The following is a 19,461-nucleotide window of genomic DNA, read 5'->3' on the forward strand; positions in this document are numbered from 1 at the left end:
GAGCATTAATTATTATTCCCAGGTACACTACTGAGTCAACATATCTATCATCGCGCTTAACTACATTCCTAGAGCATAGTACTTGCGTTTTTGCCACATTTAAACGATATCCAGATAGTTTCCCGAAGTTGGAGGTGATGCTAACTATTTCCCTCATGGCGCTGTCAGGGTCCGTGGTAGTTATGGCTAAATCGTCCGCATATGCAAGGACTTTAGTATGAAATCCATTGATAGTAATTGGCTTGATTCTGTTATTATTCATTATAAGTGTTATTAGGGGGTCTATATACAACGCGAAGAGAATAGGTGAGCACGGACACCCTTGTCTCGTGCCCCTTGTTATATGAATCTGTCCTGAACTCTCACCCATAAGCTGAATACTTGCAGTGGGATTAAAATACATGGCCTGTATTGCCTGTAGGAATCTGGGACCAAATCCTCTATCTCCCATCACTCTCCAAAGAAAGCTCCACCTAACCCGGTCGAAGGCCTTTTCAGCGTCGAGGAGGACCATTGCGGCCCCCCCCTCCCCAGCAGCATGGATGTCAAACAGTGTAATGGCTCTTTTTATATGGTCAGTTGTACCCCTACCTGGAACAAAACCATGCTGCCAGGGAGATACCAGGGTCCCAATGATCCTCCCCAAACGTGTCGCCATAATTTTTGCATATAATTTATTATCGCTATTTATTAACGATATTGGCCTATAGGAGCCTGGGCTCTGCTCCGGCTTACCTTTCTTGTGGAATACCACGATATTAGTTTTGGTCCAAGACTCCGGTATAACTCCAGTATTCATAACCCCATTAAATAAGTCGAGAAGAAGAGGTGACGTTTCTTTTTTCAGATGTTTGTATACCTCCAGGGGTATAGTATCGGGCCCTGCTGCCTTGCCCGCTGCTAGGTCTTGTAATGCCTCTAACAATTCATCCATGGTGATGCCCTGTTCCAGGATTTCCCTTTCAATGGTTGTGAGTTTAATACCACTTTCCGGCCAGTTTACACCTGGATCATCTATATCCAGTGCTTCCTTATACAGATCTTGATAAAATCTTCTAAAAACATCAAGGATTTCAGCTGGTTTGTTATAGATTTTATCCCCCTCTTTAATTTCGGTGATAGTATTCTTAGATGTAGCCTGCCTTATACGTAAAGCCAATTCCCTACCTGCCTTCTCCCCGGTTTCATACACCCTTGCTCTTTGGGTTTGATATTCTGCCGCAGCTTTCTTAGCCAATTGCCTCTGTATTTCGGCCTTTAAACTATTCAACCGATCCAAACTCTGCATACCCAAATTCCCCTGAGACACATCCCTCCTATGTTGTTCCTCTGCCTCTGCTAATTTTCCCAGCAAGCGTTCCCTCTCTTCCTTCACTTCTTTCCACTTACGGGCAGTATAGCTAATTGTCTCCCCCCTAAAACCTGCTTTGAAACTATCCCAGACGGCAATACGGGAGGCACTATACCTATTTTCATCGAAAAAAGACTGAGACCAGTTCTTTACGTGCGCTATATAGTTGCTATCAGCTAATAGCTTCCTGTCAAACGTCCAAGGTCTGATTTTTTTTGTTTGTTTATTAATGACAATTGATAAGACTAGGGGGTTATGGTCTGATATTAACCTCGGAAGCATTTCTATTTCTACATTAGGAAGATAAGTAGCCGATACAAAAAAATAATCCAACTTTGTATGCTTGTTGAATGGATGTGAGAAGTACGTGTGCCCTGGGTCATCTTTTTTTAAGCTTCCCCACACATCCCTCAGCCCATAAGACTGGATTATGGAAGACACTGATCTAAATACCCGGGGTTTGCGACCTGTGTAAGGGGTATTACTAGCAAAGTTTGCTGAGATATTGAAATCGCCCGATAATACTATAGGGGCTGGCCAGTTGGTTAATTCCCTCTCTATATGGTCCATCACCCCCGGGTCATCCAGGTTAGAGCCGTATATTGAACATATAGTTATGCCTAGATTTAGTTCGCATATTGCCCATCTTCCAAATACGTCGGCCTTACAATTTTTCACCCCCCCTAAACCTGTCCTGCCAATAATTGCTACCCCTTTTATCATTGATGTCTGTGAAGAGCAGGACAAAATTTCAAACCCCCTTAAATTTAGCCAATGCTTCTTTTTCCAAGGTAGGTGGGTTTCCTGTATTTAAAGATTTCTATTGTTTTTCTGAATTGCTTGCAGCTGTAAATATAGACAGGAGATCTTTAGCAAAAAAAATGTATTTTAATGTTGGTCAGCCTTTCTCCGCAATCCACTCTAAACAAGCATTTGCAATGCAATAGGCCTCGCATTAATTACGTTTGAGCTATTGGCATTGCTAAATATTGCAACACCAATTGCAACAAAAGTCTATACATCGTAGGCCCAAAAAATTGTGTATTTATTTTTGTAGCAATGGTGGCATGCTGCGCTTTAGATGATTATGTTTAAAAGTAAAGTGTGCCATACAACGATTGCTACAATAGTTAATTGTGGACCTGAGCTGAAGTGTTTCCCTGTGAGAGATCCTTGCCACTTGCTAGCTGGTTTGCTGAAAGCAGCATTACAATCTTCTGAGCTAATAAAGAATGCTATTGATTTTGTAGTCCATTCAGGCCCACTGTTTTGTTATGGGCGGGAACTCAAACGCAAATATTTCTCATTTTGTGTTTTGTGTGGTAGCAAAGAAAAAGTCATCCCACCTGTGTCATTTAGTCGCTGGTTCTCAGTCCTAGAGGCCGTGAATGCAAAATTATCTATGTGGCGACCGCTTACTGAATTTTTGCTTAGTGATGATGCAAAAGGCAAGAAATGTGAGGTTCTTCGGGTGCATATTGATAGTGATGTCAAAAAAAGTACACTGTACTGCATCCTTAGATTTTTACAGGAAAACATGACTGCTGTAGTGGACATAATAAAAAAACTAGAGTCAGAAAACACCCTTGTCTACCAAGTGTTCAGTATAATTGGTGTCGATGTCAAACATCTCCTCGAGAGTAGGCGAGACGACATTTTTAGTGACTTTGGCACTGCAACATGTTCCCTGTTAGAATGATTGCCACTTGGTAAGCAAAGAAGTGTTGAAGACCAATTCAGGAAATTTTATTTCACCATGCTTGAAAAATGGCTAGCTATGATGCATAGAAATGTCCCTTCAGCAACCATGACGTTTGAAGTCAATGAAGCCTCACTGTGGTACTCTGCACAAGTGTTAGATCCATTCTGTAAAGGGGAATTTTCTCCGGACTTTGCAAAGTACAGCTTCATTTTTGACCGCTTTAATACCTCTGAGGGCATGTGCACCCAGTTCAACGCATATGTTGCAGAACCTGTCCCAGAGATTGTCAACCTTGAGGTGCACCAGTACTGGCATGGAAAGCTACGTCAGTGGCCAGAGTTGGCAAATTGTGTACTGGCTGTTTTGGCGTTGCCAGTCTCAAGTGCCAATGTTGAGAGGGTTTTCACAAATAAAAGTGTACATGGGAAGGAAGGAGAGAGCGCGAATGACAAAAGAATCACGGAAGAAATATTGTATGGTGTACTACAATAAATTTGACTTGTAAAAATTTATTTGGACTTCATATACACGTATGTACACTGTCTATATGCCATGCATCAATGAAGAAAGCCAGCAATAATAAAAGCAAAACGTTCCATAAACACCGGAAAAACACAGTTTCAGTTGTTTTTTATGGCGCGAAAATTAGTAATCACTGAAAACACTGTTTTTTTCAGGTATTGAAATCACTGGAAAACACTGACTAAACACCACCAGAATTTACCAAAAATAGAAACTGAAAACAGGAAAGCCTAACTATGACATAGTTTTTCTAAAGTTTATTTCTTTGCTCTGGTTTTGATCTTTGAAAGGACTGCTAGTATAGGAATAAAGTAAAGAGTAATGCATTAATCTGGAAGTGGTGCTCATATCAAAACTGAAACCTTCCACTACCAAAGCTAGTTCGACATACCTTTTAATGGCCAGTGTGTAATTGGATAGGAAAATATCGGTTGCTTCAAAAGTCACTACTTGTTTCTTTGTGGCATATAACTAAGCCTCAACATGTACTACTCTGAGCATGTTTACTGGCTAAGGAACAAAAACAACCTTGTTAAAAGAACCACTGGGTCAGTCCTAAAACTTATTTTGAAGCAGTATACTACCAAATGAGCTAATAAAAGTGATCATTTTCAATATAGTACAAATGTTTACGAAGGCCTACAATGTTCCAGGGAAGAACCAACCACATTAACAATATTATGGGATCAAGAATATTGCTATGGAAGAATGTACAAATATTGATTAAGCTATGACTAGCTGTGTTCAACTTCATAGGATGACAAACTGGACTTAATCCGTGTTAAAGTAATAATATTCAATCCACAGAAGATCGCCACCTTGAAGAGGTTGAGGGGCTTGCGTGTCTCAATAACCTGGAGATCTATAATAGGGTAAGCATAATCTCCTGGCAGGGTCACCCAAGTCGGACAGGTCAAAGGGAAGTATCAGATAAAGTGTGTTACACTGGTCCTACATGTTGGTGGTTGGGCACAAGGCTAACAAACTTGTCCTATAAAAAATATTGAATAGAGAAACAGCAGGAAGAACCACTAAATCTTCTTGGCATGAGGGACTACCAGAGTCTCTGCATGAGCCACGTATGATGAACAGTAGTCAAAGTTGCACGAACTTTACTGACAAGATCACAAAAGCACCAAGTACAAGACCAGAGTTGGATTCTGGAGCATACGGAGTATGTACGACATAGGAATGCTGCCTCAAGTAACAACCAAGACGCTACAAACTACACATCCTGGGGCCAACGAAAGTAGGTGGAACAAATCTGGCAGAATGAAAACTTCCCAAGGGGAGATGGTACTGTACTCGGAAAGGGACAATGACCAACATCACAAAGGATAGCCATCATCCTGAGCAAGGGTTAAGAGAAATTTGTGTAATTGAGTGGAAGCCAGTCAACAGCAGACTCATGACAGCCAGGTTAAAAGGCACATACCTCAAAATCACTATTATCCAGTGCTATACTCAAACTAATGATACAGAGGAAACAGTCAGATACATATTCTTCCAACAGATGCAAGCTGAGCTTGAAACCGTGCCAAACCAGGACCTTAAGACTGTGATGGGAGACTTTAATTCTTAAGCAGGAAATAACACAAACCATAACAGAGCCAACGGAAACAAAGGTTATGGAACAATGAATGACAACAGAGAAAGACTGTTGGAATTTTGCCCCACAAATGATGTTCCCATAGGTGGGACTATCCTCCCCAACTGTGGTATTCAGAAACTACCATGGTGCTCAACCAATGGCAGAGACAGAAACCAGATTGACCACCTAATAAGTGAAATCTGGAAATGCTCACTACAAGATGTCAGAGTGAGGTGGTGTTAGCAAGGATCACTATCTAGTGATTGCTCTTGTGAAGCAGAAGCCCAGACAAATAGAAAGCAAAACATCAGGATGATATCACTTTGAGGTGGCAACTTTTCAGGACCTTAAGACATCAAGTCCTTAAGTTCATCACCACCCCCTTTTCTGAATCGCTTAAGACAGAGAAGGCATTCTTTTTATAAATCAAAAAATAGGTTCCAACTTCTGGTAGACAAAGCAAATTAGTCTTAGCCACCCGCAGAAAGAGTGAACAAGAAATGGGAACAGGTCTTTTCACTATATTTGGAGTGAGGTGATAGCCCAAAAAAAAATTGCATTCCAAAATAGACGTTTCAAATCCGCTTTGCAGATCAGTTGAAAAGGTGATCTCATAAGCTGGGATAAAACGCTTTCGTTGTCAAATAACAGGAGGAAGCTTAATTGGAGGGTAGACCCGAAAAAGGCAGTTTATGAACTCCTTAACCAGTCTATTGGACCATGATGGCAATTGCCCAGAAGGCCTTCTGAATCTAGAGATGGCTGCTAGATGAACTTTAATAGACAAATGAGTGAGTCCTGATTTTGATAGCTGCAGCAGAGAAGGGAAACCCTGCTCTGGTGTAGACAAGAGAAGAGGAGAGGATGGCACACCTTTTCCACTTTGCAGAGTAACATTTGTTTGTAGATGCAGCACAAGCATTTTGGAGAATCGAAGCGCACTCCTCAGGGAGACCTAGAGTTCCGAACTTGGTGATGTGAGGAGCCAAGCTGACAAATTGAGAGAACTGATTTGTGGATGTTCAACGAGCCCTTCATTTATCGACTAAAGTTTCTCTGCTGCCTGGACCAGTATGTACGAGCACTCTGATAGGCGAAGAAGTTCGGAGAACCAACACTGCCTTGGCCATGCTGGGGCTATAAGTATGAAACAGCAAAGTTCCCCCTTTATTTTGTGTATGACTTTGGTAATTAGTGGGAATGGAGGGAGCGCATATGTGAACATCCCTGTTCACGCGAAATGGAATGAGTTTCCCCAAAACCCCGGTTGAGGGTACATGGTGGCATACAAGCTGCACTTCTTATTGCAATGAGTGGTGAAAAGATCCAGGTTTGGAGAACCCAAACACAGAAAAACCTTGAAACGCTGTTGGTTGAGTTCCCACTGGAGGCATTGCTTTTCTGTTCTGCTTAGAGTACCCCCCTATTTGTTCTGTAACCCTGGGAAATGTTCTATTCTTAAGGAAATGTTGTTAGCTAGTAACCATTCCCAAATCTATTGCACTTGTACAGGCATAACCTGTGACTGTGCCTCTCTCTGTTTAATGAGATAAAACATGGTTGCAGTATTGTCTGTTCTCACCAAACCAGACGAGTTGCGGAGTCTGGGATGAAAAGCATGAACACCCAGTAATACTAGCTTCAGCTCTAGGAGGTCAAAGTGTGACAAAGGTTCCTGACTGGACCATTTTCTATGAACCTCCAAATCCGATAAATGAGCTCTTCTTCCTTCTAGGGAGGCGTACGTCGTCATCACCAACACCTGGGGTATCACAGGAATAAACAACAGACCCTGCAAGATATTCTCTTTGATTGTCCACAAATACATTGCAGACCTCATCCTTGGTGTGATTGGAATAGTGTTTTCAAAGGATCTGTGGCACTGGATCCACCGAGCACTGAGCTACTCCTGTAGAGGCTGCGTGCGAATACAACATTTTGGAATCAATGGGATTCAGGATAACATCATCCTCAACATTGGCTGGAAATTTCTTACAAAAATGAACTTTTACAGATAGGGATTCTGTGAGTGATCTTAAGCGGTTTATCCTCTTTGCAGTGGGAAAAGCTTTTGACACTTTCATGCCCAAGATTGCTCCCAGGTACACGTCAATCTGGATGGAATGAGAGGATTCTTTCTTTGCTCAGCTTGAGGACCAGAGATTTGAAGTCTTAGACAGGCTGGATCAACTGTTTTGCCAAGTGAAAAGTGGGACCCTTTATTACCCAGTCGTCCAAGTGCGGTAACAATGAGTCCTGAACGTCCGAGAAAATCTGCCACTGGCGCCATGCATTCGGTAAAGACTCTGGGAGTCAACCTCAACCCAAAGGGGAGTACCTTGAACTGGTAATGGCCCCCTGCCACAGTCTTAGACGTTTTCTGTGCTTTAGAAATATAGGAATATGGAAATAAGCGTACAGCAGACCCAGGGATGTCATGTAGTCCCCCTTCTCCACTAGTTGCAGTACCTCCTACAGGGATAATATCCTGAAGATCTGTTTCTTGATGAATTTGTTTAAGAGCCTCAGATCCATTACCTGCCTCCACTTTCACAGCTTCTTTCTGATGAGGAAAAAATTGGAATAAAATCTCATGTTGCGTTGGTTTAGCAGGACTTCCTCTATCACTTTCTTGGATAGAAGGAATCCAACTTTCTCATTCAGTATGGAAAGATGGGGATTCGATGTTCTACAGGGAGGGAGATTGGGAGGCTTTTGAACAGATTCCAGGGTGTGACCATGTTGGATTACATCTACACCCATCTGTTGGAAGAGATGAACTTCAAATGACTGAAGAATTTTGAAAGGGGATGCTGAACTGAAGTGGGACCAAGGCGACAGGTGCCTGTGTCACATCATTGCCTCCTGGAACTATCTTGAGACTTTCCTCCAGCCGAAGGCAATCGATGCACTGGTTGCTTAGAGTAGGCAGAAGCTGCTTTTGGCCTGTATGATTGTTGTGCCAAGTTCGGGGCTGGAAAACTTTGCTGTAGGTTGGGTTGCAATGGCAGACATGAAGCAAATTGGCCTCTGCCACGAAAAGACTGAAATCGCCTTTGCTGCAAAGTGCAGAGTGAACGAGCAGTCTCAGTGTCCGATTTTATGGACTGTAAGGCATCTTCTACATGCTTTTCAAGCAGTTTCTAATGGTCTAAGAGCAAATCGAGGATCTATGATTGTACCTCTGGGCGAAACGCTGTTGCTTTCAGTCACCCTAGGAGACGCAATACCGCCATCCCTGCCATCTGCAAAAAGGCCGTGGATGAAATGTCCATGGCTATGTCGATTATTTTTGAAGCAGCCTTCTCTCCTTCCATAAGGATTTCTCTGGCTTCCTTTTTCTTGTCCTCCGGGAAACACCCTAAGAACCGTGACATGTCAGACCACATCTGACGGTCGTGTCTCCCAAAGATGGCTAGAGCATTGGAGGATCCAACAGAAGTTGCCGCCATCTTCCCCAAGCTTTCCAGTCCAGTAAGTGGCACGTCTAATAACCAATTTAAAAAATAAAGAAATCATGATCAAGAAATACTATAATGATGAAACAAAAGAAAATAAGTTACTTACCTGTAACTGCAGTTATCCAGTTATGGCATCCTTAATAGATTCACATGCTTGAATCATTACCCGTCGTCGAAGTGGGAGTCCCACGGTTCCACAGTAAAGCAGTATGTATTAACTTGCTATAGGCTAAAATGGCACTAGGCCATGAAATGTATTAGCCTATGTCCTTTTTAAAAAAGGACTAAACTTTAAACTATGACCAACAAAGTCGTAGGACCCTCTAAACATTTCACAAGAGAGACTGACTTCCTCAGATTTTCAAGCACGAGTAGGAATAATATCCCTAGTGAGAAATGGAGCCTCTCAGGGGAGGAGGTGGGACACATGTTAATCTATGAAAGATGCAGTTGGAGATAAGTAACTTATTTTCTTATCCAGTGTTGGATCTTTCATAGATTCACATGCTTGAATCATAGTAGCAAGCAGATTTGTAGATAATTAAAAAATACCCTTTGAGGATGGTGGGTAAAACATTAAACTTTGCAGAAGCAAATATCTTTTGAACATGTATAAACATATACAATTCCCTATAAATGCAGAAAGATGTGACGAAATCACATTAAAGTGTTCAGAGAAAGAATGCAAGTAGAAAAAAGTGGAAGCAATGTACCAAAACCTGAAACATGTAATTTGAACATAAATAAACTCCTCTATTTAAAGAGGGTCACCATAATGGAATACTTGGTGTAACACCGTCTGGCTTACGCTTGTGTCACTTCTCTGAACCAAATCCAGGTAGTAGTGCTGCATAAATGAGTGGGTGCTCTTTCAAGTCGCAGGACAGAATATCTTCTCCAGCAGGATGACTGCAAACAGAGCAGCAGAGGTGGACACTGCTCTTGTTGAATGAACTTTAGCTCTCCTCATTAAGTTTGCCCGTTTTGGAATGGCAGAACTGAGTTGTTGCAAAGATCCATTTTGCGATCGTAGGCTTTGTCACTACTGTGCTTGATAACCTTGGCAATAAACTACAAGTAACTAGTCAGTCTTGTGAATGGGTTTAGTTCTGTGAAGGTAAAATTTGAGACACCACTTGATGTCCAAAGCATGAAGAACCTGCTCAGCCGGTGTGGCTGGGTTGGGGGGAAACAATTGGAAGAATGACAGGCTCATTGAGGTGGAATTGAGAAGGGACCTTTGGGAGGAACTTCAGATTGGTCCTGAGATGTACGAAATCATCTGAGGAATGAAGAAAAGGTTCCTGAGTGGTAAATGTCTACATATCAATAACCCTTCTGATAGATGTGAGAGCGAGGAGAAGGCCAACCTTCCAGTAAGAAACTTCAATAAAGCCTTATAAATGGGTTCAAAAGGCTGCTTCATTAGTTGTGAGAGGACCACATTGAGATGCCTTTCCAGAAAAGGAGCTAGCAACGGTGGAAAAGCTCAGAAAATCCCATTCATGAATTGTTTTAGCAGTCTTGTAGAACAAAGAGATAGATTGTGTGCCCGAGAACCTGTACCCTGAAATTGCTGCAAGGTGAACTTTGAAGAGTAAACTGGGTCCGATTTGTCCAAAGGAAGAAGATAAGGTAGGGTCCGTTCTAGAGAAGTGTGGAATGGGTGCAAGTTATTTTGTTGACACCAATGATAGAATCTTTTCCACTGTAGTCAGTAGGTTTTGGTCATGCCTTCCGCTCTCGACATTAGAGAGGATGGCCCTGCATTCTTGAATGCTATCTAATTTCCGAAACTCATATAATCAGGAGCCATGCATGCAAGTGAAGAAAGGCTGGCTTCGGGTGGCATATCTGATCCTGGTTGCATCAGGAGAGATGGCGCTGGAGGAAGGCGATTGGGCTTGGTCTCTGAGAGGAGGAGAAGCAAAGGAAAATCAATGTTGTCTGGGCCACTTGGGAGCGATCAATAGGAGACGGCAGTGCTCAATCTTCATCTTGGTGAATCAGTGGGAAGAGTAGAGTATCGAAAGGGAATGCTCTCACAACCCTGGGAAAGGGAATCGAGTGGCGTACAATTGACATTTGGCATTGCTGTCCGTCACGAAGAGATCTTGCGCTGGTTTCCCCCCTCAATGAGAATATCTTGTTCAGCTGTTGTTGGTCCAGTTCCCACTAGGCAACTGTCCTTGGTTCTGCTGAGAGCATCTGCTAGCGTGTTGTGGACTCTGGAAAGGTGCTTGGCTTTTAGGGAGAGTCTGTGGGTTGGGAGCCAACCCCACAGCTCTGGAGCTTCTTGGGATAGCAGCAGAGATTGAGTTCTTCCTTGTTTGTTGATATAATACATGCTGGTCGAATTGTCAATACGGACCAGCATGGAGACTTTGCGATCCTGGGGTGAAAAGCCTGCAGGGTGAGAAAAATGCCTTTGAGCTCCAACTGCTGATGTGGAAAGACCTTTGATTTGTGGACCACTTTCTTTGGATCTGAGGTCCTGTAAATAGACTCCCAGCCATTCAAAGAAGCATCCGTTGGTGATGATGAAATCCGGCACCAGTGGTAGGAACGTAAGGCCCTCAGAAAGATGTGTTGTGTGGGACCACAATGCCAGCATGGGTATCATGCACGTGGTGATGGAGATTAAGTCCTCGAAGGATCCTTCAGATTGTGTCTATTGGAGTTGCAGTTCCTCTTATAACAGTTTCCTCTAGAGGGGCGCCAGTGGTGTAGTGTAGTTCCTATATCCCTAATAGACTCTGCGCATTGGAATAATATACACTATAGATTTGACATAGGACCGAGGTCTGTATGTCTCTATCGAGTACATTAAACTTAATTGTGTGTGCCAGCTAACTCAGAGGTAACTAGAAACTTTCTCGAATGAACAAGAAGGTTTTAGTATCGGTCAACCGCATAAACATGACAACTTTGTTTCCCTTAGAGTCAGAACAATATCTTCAGAGTTGTGGAAACAATAGATAACTATTTCACTCGTGCATGCTTCGTTTCTACAGAGTAGCACAGAAATAGAGAGACGGGCGTTTCAATAAAAAAGGTTTATTGAACAGTCTTCTTTCTCATGCAAGAGATATGAACTGCTACAATCGTTAGACAGAATGCGAAGTATAATGCATACAGCGCAAACAGTAATATAAAAAATGTATTTTAATAGCATGGTCTGTTGCTATGACATATATAAAAATACATACATAAATAACACAGGCTAAAATACTCAACTGATGCTTCTAAAATACACCTACCCCAGTGTACATAACCTAGGTCTAGTACGAGGGAAGAAGTAGGTGCTGGTTTAGCATAGGTTTAGTTTGGCAAGAATTGCCAAAGGTTTCTCTAGGTTCTAATCAGCTCCATACCTTAGAATGAGAGAGGTTGGTATCTCTATCCCAGGACTCGATTTCCCAACACCCAGCAAGGGAAGTCAGAAACACTGGAGCTGGATTCTCGGCAGGAGGATGACAGCGTCTGGTCAGTGCGTCAGCTGGAGAGTTGGCTTCCTTTGGTACTTGCTGTGACTAGCTGCGTCGTGCAAGTAGGTAGTCGAACTGCATCGAACCACACCGTTCTTTGCCATAGCAAGTGAAGGTATATTTATACCTTGAAGGTGTTTAGGAATGCCAGTATTGACGTAAGAGTCAGGCATATGAACGTCACGAATGAACCTCTAAGGAATAGATGTTCATGCATAATAATGAGTTTCTTGGAGAAATCAATATTCAAGCAAGGGGATGTCCCTAACGGCTTAAGAGTCTGGTTTTCCAAGAACTCTTTATGACGTAGATGAACGGATGTAAGTAGCCATGCCTGTATTTAGGTAGCATGGACTATGCCTAAATAAGGACTGGATTTCTATGCCTATATAAAGGCAATGTGAATTGTACCTATATAAGGGCATGAATCGGAAAATTCATATGGAATCTAAATCTAAACACAGCAATGGGACCAAGCTTATTGCAGACTAGATCATGCGTAGGAGCAACTTGAACAGTCTCACAGAAACATACTGTTTTCTTGCAAGTTTATGAGTGAATAGAGCTAGCCTCCCTGGTCTATCCTGGGAGGGGAAGGCTTTGTTGCGAATTGTGTCTAGATCAGCTCCAAGAAATATTATAGTTTGACTGGGACTGGTGGAGGTCTTTTGCCAATTTACGGTGATGCCCAGTTTGAGAAAAAGAGAGGGACAGGCTTTTGTTGCTATGGCCGCTTGTCAAAGGGTTGAAGCTTTTAGCAGCTAATCGTATAGTTAAGGGAATACCGGATGACCTTGTTTACTGAGTGCCGCTGATACCAGGGCCATTCACTTAGTGAATATAAGAGGGGCAGATTTGAGGTCGAAAGGGAGGACCTTGAATTGGTAATAGGTACCAACTACTTGTGAGTCGAAGCTATTTGGGATGTTTGGGAAGGATGGGGATATTGAAGTAAGTGTCTTCCAGGTCTAGAGATGTCATGAAATCTCCGCTGTTGAGATAAAGAATATCAGAAAGGGTTACCATCCAGAAGGATTGCTTGAGGAAGTATTTGTTGAGCTTCCTGAAATCTAGGATACGTCTCCACTCTCATGATTTCTTGTGAATAAGGAAACAACTGGAGTAGAATCCTTTCCCTTTTAGGCACCTGGGATTTTCTCTATTGATCCTTTGGCAAGCATTAATAAAGCCATCTTCTGCAGTAAGTGAAGATGAGGGGGGTGCGATCCCCTTGGTGGAATGGGTGGTGGTTTCTCCGGAAACTCCAAGGTAGGCCAGAGTTGACAAAGTCCACTACCCATCTGTCTGAAGTGATGGTCTGTCATTGATGGAGGTAATTGGATATCTTCGCACCTATGTGTGATAAGGTGGCGTACATGGTCCCTGGAGAAGGTCATTGTTTGTGGCCTGTGTTGCAGCTCTGACAAGGTGGTCTTTTAGGAGTCCCTTGTTTAGAGAAACCTGCTGTAGAGGATTGATGGTAGGACTGTTGCTGATACCCCTGCCTGTATTGGGCAGGACTGATAATATTAGGAGTGTAGGATTTCACCCCTATAAGAAGAGAAGCCATGTCCTCGCACTCCTCGAAAAGGCACTTTGCAAGATTTAAGGGTGCCCAGGAATTTGACAGTATTGTGTCCTTTTTTAATGGCAAGCAAGGCATCGTCAATGAGATTGCCAAATGTGTCCCCATCATATGCCATGTCCCAAATTTTTGACTGGACCTCGGGTATAAAAGCTGTTGCTCGGAGCCCACCTTGGTGCCTTAACACAGCTGAGCTGGCTAATTGGCAGAACCTGGTGGATGCAATGTCAATGGCACAATCTATTAGTGCGTTCGCCCTCAAATAACATTTTTGTGCCTTCCAACTGTCTATTCTTCAGGATGAGGTTGATAATTAACCTGACATCAGACCACATTTGGCAGTCAATACAGCCGAAAATCGGCAAGGCATTGGCTGCACAAACTGTAATCACAGACATGGATGAAAATCTCTTGACGATATAGTCTAAGCAGCATCATTTCTTATCAGTTAGCGCTGAAATAGGAGCAGATGGTTTCTCAGAACATTGCTGGCCCGCTTGAGAGATGACTGAATCAGGTATGGAATGTCCTGTCAAACATGCTGGGGAATCCTCAGGGCCCCTTACTTTTGGTCGATGCTAGGAAGGGCAAGCGCTATCGTGGGCGGACTCTTCATTACCTGGACTCCTTCCTGCCAGATGTACTCTACAATTGGTGTAGAGAACATCTATTTTCTTGCTTGTCGTATAAAATCATAGAGGAAGCAGTCAGACTGCTTCACCGACATGGGAAGAAGAAATCTGCTTGCCACGCTATCCATCAGATTGTGAATCTCTCCTACATCCTCTGAAGGTGAATTAGAAGGGTGGTGCGGAGGCGGGGAGGGCGCTGGTATGACAGTCATCCCATTCATCCAAAGTCTGCAGTGTGACAGGGATCTCACCCTCTTCTCTTTCATCATCAGATGATTATGGATCATCCCTTGGTGGCGCGGAGACATGGGAGGCAGGTGTCATTCTAGGCGTAACTGGCGGGGGAGAGGTGATGGAAGAAGAGGAGTGGCAGGTTGTGGTGGTGCACTGGGCTGCTGATCAGGGGGTGCGTGAAACGCCTCCGATAATACGTTAGAATTGCTTGAAGGTCCTGTACCAATGAAAAAGGAAGGTGAGCAGTATCCGGTAAAGGGTCTGAATAATATACTCAGAACTCAATGTCTTGGAGGTGAAGGGTAGTGATGTTGGTAATAATGACATTCTTCCTCATAATAGTCATCCTCCTCCTGAAATGTAATGTTCAGTTCTGACAGACTGTAAGCAGGACCAAACAGTCCGCCATCATCATCAGACTTCTCAAGGTCCATTAGATGACTTGAGGGTAGAGGAGAGACATTGCTGGGTGAGGTGACTTCAGGACGCAGAGAGGTTTTATCAGAGTGCTGGCTTTCTTTGGTGCTGTGGTCGTCAACAAGCCCAATCAAAGGGATCGACGTCGACATCAGCATCAATGAGACCATCGTCGGCAGACTCATCATCAACGGAGGCACCAGCAGGGACTTCATCGATGCCTGGATCTTTGTTGACTAGATCGGAGCGCTGATTGCGGCGGTCGTCGTTTTCGCCATTGACTGTCTCGATGACGAGATGGTGGTACTGGTGGTCATTGACTATCTCGGTGTCGACGTTGAAGGCATTGTCGAGAAGCATTTAAAGAGGATTTCTGCAGCGTGGAGGGCTTAGCAGATGAGGCATGAGGGCGATCTCTATCCTTTGGCACTGCAGAACCAGGTAAGGATGATTCTGAGGAGAAATGTTTTTGCTTCTCCTTTTTCTTGAAGCTGCGAGGCTGGGGAGACATCCTCACAGATCTGGCACTCCATTATGTGACCTAGCCCTTATGTGAGACCTAGAAGAGAAGTCACTCTCTTCCTCAGAAGAATTTTGAGCTTTAGTCTTCTGAAGTCACAGTACTAGCCCACCTTCTCTGTCCCTCAGAGTTTTCGAGGAGAAAGTGAGACCGATCTTGCACTCTTTTACTTCATGTTTTGGATGAAGGCAGTAAAAGCAGTTTTATGTGGGTCATCCATATGCACTCTTCTTCCCACAGGTCTTACAGGGATGGAAGAGGTCTTTTTTGTCAGACATAGTCAAGTAGTAGTTGAAAATAGCTTTGAGTGAGAAAAACTGAGCAGAGCTCCAGGAAATTTCCTTCACATACGATTTGCGATGAAACTCTGAGGAAGTTGGCCTCTCTTAAGAAGGTTCTAGAGGTTGCTACGACCTGATTGGTCAAAGTTAATTTTTTTTAAATTTTTTTTTTTAAAGGACATAGATAGCCTTATAGATTTCATGGCCTAGTGCCATTTTAGCCTATAGTAAGTTCATTCATAATGCTTTATTATGGTACCATGGGACTCCAACTTCGACGACAGGGAATGATTCAAGCATGGGAATCTATGAAAAATCCAATACTGGATAAATTAAGAAATATAAAAGCACTATCTTATTTTGGGTAATAATGAAAAATGAAGGTACAATCGAATAGCGCATTTTTAAATATTTTAAAACCTAGTGATGTGACAATATAAAGTGGTAAGTGGTCCCAGTAAGATAACATTTAGAGCAAAGGTTATGGTAAGGAATGACGTATGGCGCATACTCTGGCTTATGCCTTATTTTGATCATTATATCATATTTTTTCATGGCCTCATCTTTATTGTCAACCACAATGTACCACCAGCCAGTCTCTACACTTCAATTCTCTAAAAACTCAATGTCACATTGTCAAATGTTTCATTATCCCTGCCAAACAAAACATCACCACCATGCCCAAATCTTAAATTAATGTTAGTGTGAAATCTTACCAACAGACTCCAGGTAGTCCCCCTCATGGGAGTGTTTGTAAAGGAAGAGGTGGTAGCGTGCAGTGTCATCAGGGATCCTTCGAGGAAGATCTGCAATCTCTGTTGGGTTTGTGTGAACAAGTTCAGTTGTTTCCTTTTCCAAATCCAGTTTCTGAGCAAATGGAAAAAGGAGAGGAAGGAAAGATCAATGTTTACAATTTAAATGGACTATTGATTAATAGAAATGTGTGTCATGTGAGATAGATGTTGGCACCTCATGTGGAGACAGCACTCAAACTGCTTAAGTACATGAAATATACAACAGCCAAATATATCCCAAACCCACTCCTCTGCAAGGGTAGGTTCAGTTTAGGTTGATTCAGATAGCAGTTGACAGAACATGTGGATAAAGCGACCCCACAACCATAATATGTAATGGAAGACCACAGGATTAAATAAAGAAATCTGCATCTCAGCAGAAGGGCCTTGTGAAAGATGTAACCAACAAGCAGCACCTGGGTAGTTGTGGAGTCACCCATGCTTAATTTCCATATAACATTTCCCTAATAGTCATCAAATGAGAAGTCACAGAGGCGCCACAACTTACCAGTTGGACATAGTTAAGTTTCTTCTGCTTCAGAAGCAGAATGGCTTTTTCTGCCTCAGGTCTCAAGGGAAATGCCAAGCCCTGTAGTGTCTGATGTTTACTTTCTACATTAATTTCAGTCTTCACCTGGGGACAAAAGCAGAGACATGGTACATAAGACCACAGAACTTGGTGGCATGCAAAATGTAGTGGCAAAATAAACAAAAACCACACTGCTGACCCAAACAAATGACCACGGCCTGTTTTGGGCCAGACCAGCTGTGACATCCAACTGGGTGATGCCACAAAATTTAACTTCCGTCCAGCAGGTTAATCACCGAGCACGTGCCTAAATACCGACATATCTAATGTAACACCTGATTTCTTTTAATATTGGATAAAACACAAACCAGGACACCTCTGTATAGAGCAGAAAAATCATTGATGCAATGTGCAGGCCAAGAACATTAGAAGGAAATAGCACCACCAACATTCAGCCTAGTCTTAGAACATACCATGCAGGCAGTATCTTAAAAAAACACACCATGCTATATTACAGTGTATCACATCACACTTCTTTTATAGAACACCCAACATACTTACCCATTATGTGAAATACAGAATACTCATACAATCTCTGTGTAAACACATCATGCTGCCCTGTCTGAGGATGACTAGGGTGAACCTCAACAATCAAGGGATACATCATACATTATGCAGAAGCAAGGATTCAAGTTAACAAACACACCAGGCAGCTTTACAGGCAGACAACTCAAACAGGTATATTATAAAAGCACTGGCATACCATGGGGAAACTGCATTTTTCAAGGTTCACATGCAGGCATTTGCCATATCCAACAATGCTTGAACTGAAGCCCCAATACATTCCAAAAGCTATGACCAACTGAGGACTATAAAAGAGGACCAAAGACTACAAAGTGTTGGTGAACGTGTAAGGTAGGACAATATCTGAAGGCTCTGAAATTATTACGCTTCCAGAGAACAAACCCAGTCTCTACACTCCTACAGCAGAGAAAAATACAGTTCCTTCTATACAAGGCTATAATCAAAGAATGGAAGTTGCGGAGTCAAATAAGACTTTTAGACTGAATTATATTTCAGGGTGCACAAGTTGCCCCCATGCAAGTGGCACTGGTACAAATGATACTCCAAAATGATGAGGGGTACAAGGCATAATAGATAAGATATTCATATTCAGTCTTCAAAATTGTTTTAAACTGCACAATCTTTGGGAGGTTTTATGCATTTTATAATGTTTGCTCCATTGTGCAGATATGCACAGAGGCGAAGAATTTGAGGTTTTAGGACAAGCTATCTTTCATGTTTGTGAAGTAGTATTTCATTATTGTTTAAACATGTTATAAATTGGGAAAGTAGTAAATCAAACTGAGAACCAAGTAATTTGCAAAGGTATCAAACCAAAAATTACCTTGGTATTTAACAGCCAAAGCAAGCATACATGTTTATTATTTATAGTTTCCTTATATGCAACTGTGTATGCATTTGTAACTGTACAATAATGTACAGCCACTTAGCATGCTCTTTTGGTTTAAAAACCAGGCTAGTTTAGATAAGCCCTGGAAGTGAAATTAAACTGTCAAATGTAATATCTTTTTGTCCAAGGTCAAGCTAGGCAGCAAAGTGTTTTTATAAGGTATACAATCTTTATAGATCATATATTTTACTGTGCTAATTCTTTTGCGGCCGCAGTGTGGAGGGGGACCACAACCCCCAGGCTCCTTCGCGGCGGAAGCCGTCACCGACATTCTCGCGCCTGGAGGCGTACAAAAACGAGCACAGCCCCGGTGAAGTGGGCGTCCTATTTGAAACTGTTGGGGGCATTTTGAAACTGACCTGGTTGCCTGCCCTTCCCGTCTGCCCCAGCCGCTGCCCGTCTCCCTCCCGCCGCCGCAGCCTCCATTCTTTTGCGGCCGCAGTGTGGAAGGGGACCACAACCCCCAGGTGGAGCGGGCATCCTATTTGAAACTGTTGGGGGCATTTTGAAACTGACCTGGTTGCCTGCCCTTCCCGTCTGCCTCCATTCTTTTGCGGCCGCAGTGTGGAAGGGGACCACAACCCCCAAGCTCCTTCGCGGCGGAAGACGCCACCGACATTTTCGCGCCTGGAGGCATACAAAAACGAGCACAGCCCCCGCGTCGCGGGACCACGCGCGGGCTGTGCCGGGTTAAGCCCGGAACAAGGGCGGGACCGTCTAAGGCCGTCAGAGGCCGGGCTGGGCCTGCCCTCTTGGTCCCGTTTCTTTTTGCATCGGGCAGCCGATATCCAAGTAAGACTGATAGTCAATCGATCTGTACCAATCTATGAACTTACTTTTATGCTCCATGTGAATACTGGTAGTAACCCAAATTTGTATT

The 19,461-nt window shown here is 43.0% G+C and overlaps 1 protein-coding gene across 2 annotated transcripts in view; it reads right to left on the reverse strand.

The window, feature by feature from the left end:
- TWF2 (twinfilin actin binding protein 2) overlaps positions 1 to 19,461 on the reverse strand; it is a 266,779-nt gene that overhangs the window by 53,525 nt on the left and 193,793 nt on the right. For both annotated transcript variants that reach the window (XM_078661460.1, XM_078661461.1), the window contains 2 exons: positions 17,087 to 17,212; positions 16,501 to 16,651 (listed from right to left, as the gene is read on the reverse strand). In XM_078661460.1, coding sequence (XP_078517586.1) covers positions 16,501 to 16,651; positions 17,087 to 17,212 — 277 coding nt within the window. The remainder of the gene's footprint in view (positions 1 to 16,500; positions 16,652 to 17,086; positions 17,213 to 19,461) is intronic.

The sequence above is a fragment of the Lissotriton helveticus genome, chromosome 9 (genome assembly GCF_964261635.1).
Source record: "Lissotriton helveticus chromosome 9, aLisHel1.1, whole genome shotgun sequence".
NCBI classification, from domain to species: domain Eukaryota; kingdom Metazoa; phylum Chordata; class Amphibia; order Caudata; family Salamandridae; genus Lissotriton; species Lissotriton helveticus.